At 32.9% G+C, this 12,853-nt stretch overlaps 1 protein-coding gene across 1 annotated transcript in view; it reads right to left on the reverse strand.

The window, feature by feature from the left end:
* Positions 1-12,853, reverse strand: part of THSD4 (thrombospondin type 1 domain containing 4) — a 1,326,695-nt gene that overhangs the window by 1,054,828 nt on the left and 259,014 nt on the right. Inside the window, exon 4 of the mRNA XM_053717542.1 lies at positions 7,760-8,187. Coding sequence (XP_053573517.1) covers positions 7,760-8,187 — 428 coding nt within the window. The remainder of the gene's footprint in view (positions 1-7,759; positions 8,188-12,853) is intronic.

Genomic DNA, 12,853 nt, shown 5'->3' on the forward strand with positions numbered 1-12,853 from the left:
GCATAAATGTATCAAGACTATCACATGCGTAAGGGAAATATCTTTAAGTACTTTAAAGCTACCATGGAATGCAAAAACATAGAAGAGAAGAAAGACCAGTAAAAGCTTCTTTTTTTTAATACTGTCCACTAACTGATAATGTCTGTTCATGCAATTCCCTGTTTTTTATCTAGTTACACCTCATAGTATGCTGAAGTTATACAGGATCTTTTTTTCATGCAACTCAGCATACAGAGCAATCAGTAATTTAGCACTCCTGGCTACTGCAGCCCGTCTAAAATATCTTACACTCACCATACTAAAGAAAGTCCCTTGGGTACAGCCACAACTTAAATGCTGACTAGCAAATGATGATATTTTTTACAGCCTGATCTACAGACAGCATTTCAAATCATCTCTTTGTGATGGGGAGGTACTTGGTAAGGTCAGGCGCACTTTTATTTCTGTAAAAAAAGTATACTCTGTGCAATCTGCATTAAGGGCTAGATTACAAATGGAGCGCTAATTTATGGTGCGTACGCAAATGGGCAAATTCGCCCGTTTACTGGCGCACAATTAATAACCAGCCATTATAAGTGGCTGTTATTGCTACTGCAAGCATGCGGTAGCAATTAGTGCTCAAAAAATTAAACAGAGGTCAGACCTCTGGTTAATTTTAAAATGTCCCCCAATTGCCCCTACAATAACATGAGGTCCCTTTTTTTTAAAAAAAAGTAGCATTTAAATGTACTAAGCAGTTTTTTAGGGCTAAAGTTGGCGGTGTGGGGTGCCTTTACATTGCGTTCTATGGGAACTGTGTGTTCCAAATAAATATCTAGAGATATCAGATGCTCCTGGTTTCAACAGTAACTCTCAATAGACCTTGTACTTTCACTCGTATCCTTGTTTCTTAGTCTTTTAAGTTTTGTATTAATTAGTTACTTATCATACTCTTCTCCCATTTAATATCTTTCATGTACAGTCATACCATCTGCAAATAACCTCCTCTCTTAATTTGTAAAATCGGATATCCTGTGTTTTTAACAACTACTTTAAAACGAGCAGTAAAGTCAATATTAAACTTTCATGATAGATAATGAAAATATAAACAACTTTTTTAGTTTACTTCTATGATCTCATTTGCTTTGTTCTCTTGGTATCCTTTCTTGAAACACATACCTAGGTTGGTTCAGGATCAGCAATGCACTGCTGGGAGCTAGCTGGTGATTCAAGGCTGTACATACATGCCTCTTGTCATTGGCTCAGTAGATGTGTTCAGCTGACTACCAGTGATGTTTTCCTGAGCCTACTCTTAAAACAAAGGATATCAAAATAGCAACACAAATTAAATAGTAGAAGTAAAATTGAAATTGTTTAAAATTGCATATTTTATTTGAATTATGAAAGTTTAATTTTGAATTTAAGTTCACGATATCATTTGAATCTTCCATTATGTAGATCAAAAATGCTTGAAAACCTGATGTTGACTGTAATTGTTTAATTGTTTATTTACTTTGTTTTCTTACTATGACACAGTCCACAGTAATGGAAAGATCAGACAGCATTCATTAGTTACCGGTCAAGCAGTTTAGACGTTTTTGTAACTAAATACAAATTAAACAAATTTATCTATTGCTTAAAATATATAAAACAAATGACACTCTGGGACTTCTATTGAATGGAAATTATAGCATGATTTATGAATGTGGCAGTTGAGATGACTGGCTAAAGCAAAATCAGTTTATTGATTTACTAGTTGATAAGCCTTCCCAGAAGGCAGCCTATGTTTTGAAAATACAACCCCCAAGCTACAAAAAAATAAAAATATTGAAAAAAATAAAACAAAGCTATCAAAAATAATCAAATTAAACCTAAACTAATACCCCCTATAAAAAATAAAAAATCCCCCCCAAAATAAAAACACCCCCTGATCTAATACTAAACTACCAATAGCCCTTAAAAGGGCTTTTTGTAGGGCATTGCCCTAAGTTTAACCGCTCTTTTACCTTGAATTCCTATTGGCTGAATTTTTCAAAACAACCAATAGGATTAGAGCTACTAAATCCTATTGGCTGTTCAAATCAGCCAATAAGATTTCAGTAGCTCTCATTCTATTGGCTGATGAATTTTTCAAAACGGCCAATAGGATTAAAGCTACTGAAATCCTATTGGCTGTTCAAATCAGCCAATAAGATTTCAGTAGCTCTCATCCTATTGGCTGATTTTGAAAATTTCAGCCAATAGGAATTTTATTGGGGTACCTTAAATTCAATATTCAGTGTGCAGCAGACGATCACATGAAGAGGAACCTCCACGCCTTCACCCAGGACCGCCGCCGAGGAGCACCAGCACTGCCGATGACTGCCGCCGAGGATCGCCACTTCAGGGAAGAACGCTCTGGACCTCCGCTCCGCACAGACTTCGCTGTTGCTGAAGATGATGGACCCGCCAGGAAGAAGATCTTCTCCGCTGGACTTCTGAAACCGTGAGTCTATTTGGAGCTTTAGTGTTAGTTTTTTTTTAAAATTTTTTGGGGGGTTTAGTTTTTTTAGCTTGGGGTTTTTTTGGGCAAATTTCAAAAGAGCTGAATGCCCTTTTAAGGGCAATGCCCATACAAATGCCCCTTTAGGGGCAATGAGTAGTTTAGGTTTATTAGTGTTAATTTTTTTTTTTTTTTTTTGCGGGTTTGGTGGTTGGGGGGTTTTACTGTTAGGAGGGAGTTGGTTTATTTGTAATGTAAAAGAGCTGATTTCTCTAGGGCAATGTCAGGGCATCTATAAATGACAGTGTAAAATACATATATATATATATATATATTTTTTTTTTATCTTATATATATATATATATATATATATACATAAGTATGAAATCCCTCAAATAGTAAGTTTGAGCATGTTCATTTATCACACTCTATGTATTCTACATCTGAGAACAAAGGACTGTTTCCAAAAGATGTCCCACTGACGTGTGAATTTAAAATCCCTATCAGATGGTCGCTGACCCCTATCTCTACTCTGAAACCATCTATATTTTTGTATGTTGTAAATCTGGGATCAAACCATGAAGATTCCCTTTCTTGATTAACAGAACATCTGAGAGCAAGATTGTCAGATAGATGACCCCATACACTGAATAAAGACGAAATGTCTGGGATCTTGCTTGTAGGTAATGAGATTCGTAGGGAAAAACAGTTGTAGCTGAAGAAATTATTTTATGTCACATAAGTGTGAATTGCCCCTGCGGAGTTGCCCATATGCAGAACTCAAACAAATTGGCATTTAAAGTCTCTGTATTTTTAAACATAGGAATGGATATTTAGTGGACCTAAAAAGCAATGACTAATAGTAACATTTTAGATAAATGCTGCAAATAGATGTATACTTCAAAAGTCATATAACTGATTTGTCTGTAACTTTCAAAAATACTCAGGTAACACCTATATGTATATATATATTCATCTGGGACATAATATATTAAATACATATTAGCTGTGTTAAAAAATAAATACATTGATATATACAAATACTGACCCATTGAGTTAAAGATAAACACAATTTTCTCTGTTTTCCAGAAATCTAGTAAAAATTACAAGAGGAAGACTCGCTAAGCAAAAGCACATGGCGTATAGCGAGTACACATGTGGTTGTCCCAATGGGAGATGTACTGAATATTAAACATGCTGTATTTGTATGAATATATATATCAGGATTTTAAATGCTATTAATTTTGGAATAGTTAGCAGTATAAATTACTTTGATGTAATATGATATTAGAAATAATACTGATGTTTCATATTAAAATAATCAGAATGAATAATGTGACATTGTCCAGTACACGTGAACATGTAATTTAGTAATATAAAGAAATTATAACATTTTAAATTACACATTTTAAAGAAATATTTTTACTGTCTAGGAATGGTTAAATGAATCTGTTTGTTTGTCATGCTGCCCCCCGATGGCCAAAATCCAGTATTACAGCCAGAAAGCCTTTGGCTGTTAAAAATGAAATTTCCCAGGGCCAATTCGATGAGACTTCCCAGGTGACCAATGGGATGATCAGTTTCCGCAAGGGCCTCCCACATTGTTTCATCAATGAAAAAAACATATATAAGCTAAATGCAAAAAAAGAGAAGGACACATGCTGCTGATCTTTATTGATAACTGACTGCTGGGCGTTTGAAATACAGTTATTCTAAGCAAAGCTGGCTACCTTTTCTCATTGATTGCAAAATATACTTATTTGTCTTCTGAGATGAAACAAGAAGTTTTTGGAAACTGACTTATCGATTTGGTCATTTTTGGTGATATATGATTATTCTAATTTTTTATATCTAAATCAAAAGCATTTGGTAAAATACAAAAGGTTGCTAATTACAGGTAAATGTCTAAAACAAAATATATGCATAGTCACTGCAGTTAATTTACAACTGATAGACTTAAAGAGCATTATTTATATTTTAGAATTATATTCATAGTCCTGTATAGTGTTAAGCTTGCCTTTTTTTGTATGCTAAATATTTAAAACAAACATCCATTGTTGCTGTAGGTAGCAGATTTAAAGAAATAAATTGTATTTTAAAACTTGTATTTCATAGCCTGCGTATTATAAACAAGTCTTTAATGCTAAGTAGTTTATCTTTGCAAATATAGATTTATAACTCAGAGTTGGTCTTAATTATAACTAAGAATTTATTTCAGCTTAGAGAAATTGGCATAGGAATTGGTTGTTTACACAAATAATATATACAACTCTCTGGTATTTCAATTAGAGTGTATATTGTCCTATTGTTTAACTAAGCACTGTTAAAATTGTACCAGTCTGAATGTTAGTGGCTTATATCTTAGTCTCATTGTGATATTTAAAATGCAACTCTGATTTGGGAGGCTATTGTGAATAAGGCAACTTTTATGAGATTTGCATAGCATATTTTAATAGTTTTAAACGTGTATAGTATTGATTCATATTCTTGTTCCTACAAATATATTTCAATGTGTTTATAGATATTAACTAATAAAAAGAATTCAGGAATTTATATTAATTTTATTGTCTTAGTATATGCATTTTTATTGGGGGTATATTTTAAAGAATAATTATTAAATATATTGTGTTATAACCCGGCCATATACTGACAGCAATGCCCTACAAAAAAGCCCTTTTAAGGGCTATTGGTAGTTTAGCATTAAATTAGGGGGTGTTTTTATTTTGGGGGGGCTTTTTTATTTTCATAGGGATTAGGTTTAATTTTTTTTATTTTGGATAGTGTTGCTTATTATTTTTTGTAATGTTAGCGTTTTTTTATTTTCTGTAATTAGATTAATGTAATTTTTTGGTATTTTTTTCTTGTAATGTAGTAATTTATTTTTATTGTAATTAAGGGGTTAATTTAGGGGGTGTTATGTTAGGGGGCTTAGTCATTAAATTATTTTTTTGCGTTGTGGAGGTTGGCGGTGTAGGAGTTAATAGGTAAATTAGGTTTAATGCGTTGTGGGGGTTGGCAGTTAATAGATATATTAGGCAGTTTGCGATATTGGGGTTTGCGGATTTAGGGGTTAAAATTTTTATTAGGTAGTTGTTTTTTCTTTATACTTCGTGTGGGCAGTTTATTTTTTTCTTAATACTTTGTACGGGTGGTTAGTTTCTTTTTTTAAAATACTAATTGCTGGCGGTTAATTTTTTTTTTAATACTTATTGCGGGCGGTTAGGTGTTTTTTTCATACTTATTGCGTGCTGCTTGTTTTTTTTAATACTTATTGCGGGCGTTTTTTTTTTTTTTTTCTTTCATGTAATGCTCCGTTTGCCTTTCGCTGCATCCTGGTGGATTCCGAAATTGGCAGGGTGGTGAAAGAATCCACCTTTGGTGGATTCTTTCACCGCTCTGTCATTTTCAGAATCCACCTGGATGCAGCTTTGCTGCATCCAGATAAATTCTTTTGGCTGCGCACGCAGCCAACATTCTGTTGGCTGCCTTGCGCTGCCAACATTCCTTTGAGGATGCGTGCACAACTGCCGACGGTGACGGGCAAACGCAATTATAGTATAGATTGTAATTACACCTTAAAAGGACACTAAAGTCAGAATTAAACTTTCATGATCTAGAAAGAGCATGCAATTTTAAACAACTTTCATTTTTACTTCTATTATCTAATTTGCTTTATTCTCTTAAAATCCTTTGTTGAAAGACATGCCTCAGTAGGCTCAAGATGTACTACTGGGAGCTAGCTGCTGATTGGTGGCTGTACAAACATTACTGTTGTCATTGGCTCTCCTGATGTGTTCAACTAGCTACCATTAATTAATTGCTGCTCCTTTAATAAAGGATACCAAGAAATTGAAGCAAATTTGATAACAGAAGTAAATTAAAAGTTGTTGAAAACTGCATGCTCCATCTGAACCAAAAAATACATTTTGGGGTTTTATGTCCCTTTAAAGAGACAGTAAAGTCAAAATTTTATTTTAATGTATTAGACAATTACATTTTAAACTATTTACATCTATTATTAAATCTGTTTAGTTCTCTTGGTTTCATTTGTTAAAGAGTAATCCTGGGTGAGCTTAGTAGCATGCACGTGTCTTAAGCCATCTGGCAGCAGTGCTTGCAACAATGTTTTGAGCAATGTTATACATCATTGTAAACACTACCGATATAGAATGCTAAAGATACATGCACACTTCTAAACTCAGCTTATGCCAAAAGAACAAAGCAAATTTGAGAATAGAAGTAAATAAAGTTGGTTAAAAATGCATGCTCTATCTGTATCATCATTTAATGGTAACTTCACTTTCCCTTTAAATCATAAAGCAAGACATTCCCACAAACCCCCCTCAGAATGTGCAAAGGTAATTATTTAGTTTATTTCACTTTCTCATTTATTAATAAAACACTGATATTAAACTGGGACTAAGAAAACATCCTCTCATAGTTTTGTCTATTATGAGGCTATTTGATACTCAAAACAGCCACTAACAGATAAATGCTTTAAGATAAATACAATTTTAGATAAAACATAAAAATATTCTTGAACAATTAACAGCTAGACATAACTTCTAAATGAACTGATATATTATGCCTCAAACGATGCGGTTGCATTATGTTCTTTTACGTTATATCACTGTAACCGCCTTATGTTCCTATGCTCATACAGACATTTATCAAGTCACACTCTCTCTAATGCACAGCTGTTTATTAAATAGTCCTCTGCGAAAAATAAGTACAGATTACTGTTAATGCATTATTAGATGAAATAGACATGTGTACTGGTTTTTAGACAAATGCACACAAAAAAACACAAATTTTTCAATATTTGTTGCATTTGTCTGAAAACCATAAACAAAACAATCCTTTAACTAAAAAAGAACAAAAAAATAAACGCAAGAAAAAGTGTAGTTGCTTTATCTGTGCAGTTACATTTACTATGTGTGTGGTTAAAGGCTTCAAGTTTAAATTTACACTAGTCAGTAATGAATTAGGAAAACCCTTGTCAATTAATTTATTCTGGTTTGGCTATTATGTAAGTATGCTTTATTTCTGTTCCTGGCCAATCCTGACTCCATTAAAAATCAATAAATAAAAATATATTTTTTTACGCTGTTGCAAGCTTGTAGCAGTAGCACTATTTACTATTTTAACTTTCTTTAAGTTCTAGCTGCTGTCCAGCTGCTCCTCTGCTGCCCTGAACATGTTCCTCTTAGGAAACAGCAGACAAATATGGGCAACAACACCCAGTCACATGTCTAATTAAAGTTAATCACCATAAATAGGCATACACAAAACTATTACCTTTTCTCTGCGCTGGGAACCTGTCCATGTGACTGTCGATTTCCTCTTCCAATTCCTCTGCCAATATGACTTTGGTTTGAATCCCCTGAAGTTGAAAGACTAAACCTGGGGTTGTCTCCCCTCCTGTGAAGCGGAACTGATGACCGAATGGCCGAAACAACATGGCCAGGGTATGGATTTTGTGCAGTGTCTTGATTAAGAGCATTTACATGGGTCTGACTTCTTTCTCCCGTTGCATACTGTTGACTGGGGACTTGAAAACTCCTTTCATGAAAGTTGAGTGGAAGGCAGGGCCTCGTTTGTTCCATGACCCCGCCACTGCAACTTCTAGAGCAAGCTGACCATGGGCCCCAGCTGCCCCATGTACCCGTATGCCTTGCACTGATATTAGAAGCAGCATTGGTTTCTTGTTCTATCCTTTGTGGAACCTGTCAAATAAAATCATACTGTAATTAGATCTCTAAAATTGTCTATATGCAACTTTCACAAAAAAATAAATTACCATATAAATGTGAAAACTTCAAATAAAAAAAGTGTGGTGAATGATTACTTATACCTTTTTATGTCTGTATTAGAATGTGCAATATCAGACATATACCAAAATGTGTGAGCCTTCTTAACAGAATGCCTTTCTCTCCCAAACCAATATACCTCATTTGTTTTAGTGTCTATGTTTTATTACTTATATGGGTATGTTTATTTATGTCTTACACTTTTTAAACTGAAGTGCCTACTGACTGGTAGTATTTGGACTACCTAATATTGAAGGACCTGTAAGTAATGTATCCATAGGGACTGCTGCGGATTCTTGTTTTTCCTTTTTTTTTTTTGGGGGGGGGGGGGGTCACTAAATTCTTTTTTAAAGGAACATGAAACCCAATTATTTTCTTTAATGAATCAGATAGAGCATAGATTTTTGTAAACAACTTTCCAATTTACTTCTATTATAAATTTTGCTTCATTCTCTTAGTATTCTTTATTTAAGGAGCACATCATAAAGCCAATGGCAATATGCAGCCACCAATAAGCAGCAAGGTCAAAGCTCACAAGCCTTCCTATGTATACTTTTCAACAAAGAATAGCAAGAGAACTAAACAAATGAGATAATATAAGTCAAATGGAAATTTGTTTTAATGTGTATGCTCTATCTGAATCATGAAGGTCAATTTGTGGGTTTCATTTGCCTTTAACATTACATGCTATATATATACTAATATGTATTACAGCATTTTTTTACTCAATAATAATGTATGCACATTATTTTTTTTCTTGAATTCATTAAGATTTATGGCATATTATACAAGTAAATTAAATTCCATCCCTCAGCCTTCGTAGTGGAATGTAACAAGTGAGAGACAGAAATTCAAACAAAAAAATGATAATAGAAACAGTATGTTACGCCGCCTGCTTCCAAGGATAAAGAAAAGTTACAAAAGAACCTGCCAGTTTTTTTCTTTTTAAACTGTAGCTTTTTTTAGGTCTGTAACAGACATGACCGAATAATATTCAAGTAAATATTCAACAACTAATGGAGCACTTTTGGAAGCCAACTCGTTTTTTTTAATCCTCACAGTGTAAACTTTGTAAAGATCCAGAGAGAAACGTGAGGTTGAAGGCATATGATGGAATTGTTGTTAAAGATGAAAATACAAGGGTTTTTTTCACTGGGGCGTGACATTTTGGGCATGGGGCCAGTTAACTTTTAAGACTTTTTTCCTACTCATTTTTGAACATAACCCAGTTCCCACACATCTGAAGTCAGTCAATGTGTGTTGGCAGTATGGAGGCTAATCTTGTGCAAGGAGCCTGTGATGACATTATTAAACAATGACATACAAAGGCATGCGTACTCCTATTTTTAAATTCTAATTAAATAAGCTCTTCTGGGGCGGTGGCTCGAAAAATGTCTGCATCTAGAGCCAAAGGCTAACACAGTTGTTGAAAATGTAAAAATAAAAAAATTTGAATTAATCCTACAACAATTTGTATATGAAGTGTGTTTTCAAGGGAGATGAAAGTTAAAATTAAACTTTCAAAATACTTTAGTGCATTTTCTTCCTGTATTTTATGTTCATGTAATACTACGTTTAAAAAACATAACCAATAAGATATATAAAGTTTACAATAGTTTCCAAGTAGCAATTTTATGCTCAAAATGCCACCAAATGTCCCAAAATAGCATATGGTTGTGACTAACAAATTAATAACTACTGTGAAACAGTATACAATTTATAGAATATTTTATGTAAATTTGCTTTTTTTTTTTTTATAGATAGATAGATAGATATAGATATATAGATAGATAGATAGATAGATAGATAGATAGAGGTATACTGTAAATCTCAAGTAGCACACAACAGGCTTACAAAGTTTAATTAAATAAGTCCATATGCATCAAGTGGTAAAAAAGGAACAGGTTTGAAATAGTCAAATTGACTGAAAGGTCATTACAAAATAAAATCGCATTGTTATGTATTTGTACCTCTTTTTATATGGATTTAAATATAAATTATTTAGCCTAGTCAACCTCTTTGCTTTTTTTTTTTTTATATCTCCAGCCAATTATAGCCTCCTCATTTCATTAATAATCTTCATCAAATACCACTCTTTAAACTCATAAATGCTTCTTAGGTTGGCATAATTTGTATTGTTAACTTGGCAATATCTTTGTATTAGCACTGTATTCTTTTTATTTGTCATTCTTTTTGGATGTGTCACTATTGTTACATCTGTTTATGACTTCAATAAAAATCATTACAAAAAATATATATATAAATTATTTACACACACTAGTTTATTAGCAGAAATTAAACTACTTTATTACATTTTTTTATAATTATTATTTAATACCGGGACTTTATATTGCACAGCATTATTAGGTTAGATGTGTAGAACTAGCTAAAATCAGTTTTTCTTATATTGTTCAGTTAAAATAGTTCTAGTTACACTGCATTCCATAAACAGATTAAGAGCAATGCCAAAGCTACAACAAAGCACACAGTACTCTGTAAGACTTTGTACATCTGATTCAAACATTTGAAGAAAAGCTATTTCATATTTTATCAAGGATTTAATCTACGCATAGAATAAGGTGTTGAAATTTTATGTTGGCAACTCTACGAGTATGGAAGCACAATAATAGTCCAAAGATGGGAAACCGAGCGTTAATACATTTCATCATGGACTGCTAATTAAAAATGATTTTAACAATTTTTATCTGATAACCCCCAGACTATAAACAGTAAAAAAAAATCATCATAATAATACTTTTTATTATAATTATTATTATATATTTATCTCATGTGAGATCTATATGTTTTATGACACTATACTTATAAATGTGCAACCAAATTAAGAGGTTATACGGATTATGGTCTAGATTACAAATAGAACAGATTTCCGCAATCAATAACACTCCATTGGATTGTTGGTTAAAATGTTTAACCAAAGCATTTTAATGCACCAGACACATATATAATGATACCTACACTTTCAATGGATAGCACGAAGCGGTAATAGCAAGCTTATTGCACTTGTTGTATGAGTCATCTGATTTCTGTTTTGTGCTTTCACACAATCTATTCTTATTGAATGCTTTCGAAAACCTGTTATAAGCTTTAACCACTTGTTACTGTGAATTTAAAAATACCTTAAAATAGTATAGAAATAAATCAAAAAGTCATCTACAAGAACTACATTTTTGCCCTTGCTAGGCTTTGTGCACTCACGTTATCCAACATGAATAATTTTAGAGCTGTGCCTCCTAAACATCTGTTTCCTGAAAGAAATAATGCATCTGCGCTATCTGACATAATTACTGTAGAGCGCACCATACTACTGCTCACACAAAAAATAATAGCTATCCACATGTAATAGCAGCACAAAAAATGCAAGCTGTATATATTTTGCACCAAGGGTGTTAATGACCCACAACTTTTTCCACTTGTAATCTAGGCCTATGTAGATAAATAATGAGTATAAAGTAAATTATAATGACATGAGTATTTCCCAAAAAGCAAAATAGACAAATTAGAGAAAAAAGATCTCTTTAAACATTTGCAGTTATTATTGACCTACAATATTAATATTCCAAAAGCTTTTGTCAAAATAGCATATAATCCCATACTTCTTATTGTTTTGCTTGTAAAAACAGAAATGAAAGAATTGTTTCACTTAGTAATCACCTGTTAAATATGTATTCAATAAGCTCACTGAGGAAGTATGCATAACCAACACAGATATAATAATATATGTTTTACCTCTGTGATTACCTTGTATCTAAACCTCTCTCTTAGTATGCTTGTTGAACAAGCAGCAATGCACTAATGGTTTCTAACCGAACACATGGGTGAGCCAATGACAGTATATTTATATATATATATATATATATATATATATATATATATATATATGCAGCCACCAATCAGCAGCAATAACCTAGGTTATCTGCTGCTTCTGAACTTGCCTAGATAAACCTTTCAGCAAAGGATAACAAGAGAAGGAAGGAAACTAAATAATTGAAGTAATTAAATTGGAAAGTTGTTTAAAATTGTATTCTCTATCTGAATCATGAAATATTTTTCGGGGGGTTTCATGTCCCTTTAACTCTTGTTAAGGCTCAAGCAGAAACAGTTACATTCAGGGCCATTCGGCCCTTGTTAAATCGGCCCCTATAAGTGCAATATACAGTATTTATGGGAATATTTTACAAACCCTTATATTATCTGCACATTTTCACCTAGAAAGTATTTCTTGCAACAATAACATTTAGATTGCAACATTTTATAATCACAGATTAGAACATTTTGCAAGAACAAAGTTTCTTGTAGGACACAAATAGCTAAAAACTATAAGACCAAGGTTTCCAAACGCCAATGATCATTAATCCAGTGGGTCCTGCATTACACAGTACACATTTTACTATATCCAACCAGATGGAAAGAAGAATTTGTCCTAAAGAAGCAGTTCTTAAACAAGTATTCATTACCAATCCCAGAGGGGAACATGTCATCTGTTATTTTAACAACTAATTCTTCTGATAAAACATACTACAGATCACAGAACAAAACTGCAATGACTGATTTACAGTTTATA

The sequence above is a fragment of the Bombina bombina genome, chromosome 6 (assembly GCF_027579735.1).
Source record: "Bombina bombina isolate aBomBom1 chromosome 6, aBomBom1.pri, whole genome shotgun sequence".
Taxonomy (NCBI): Eukaryota; Metazoa; Chordata; class Amphibia; order Anura; family Bombinatoridae; genus Bombina; species Bombina bombina.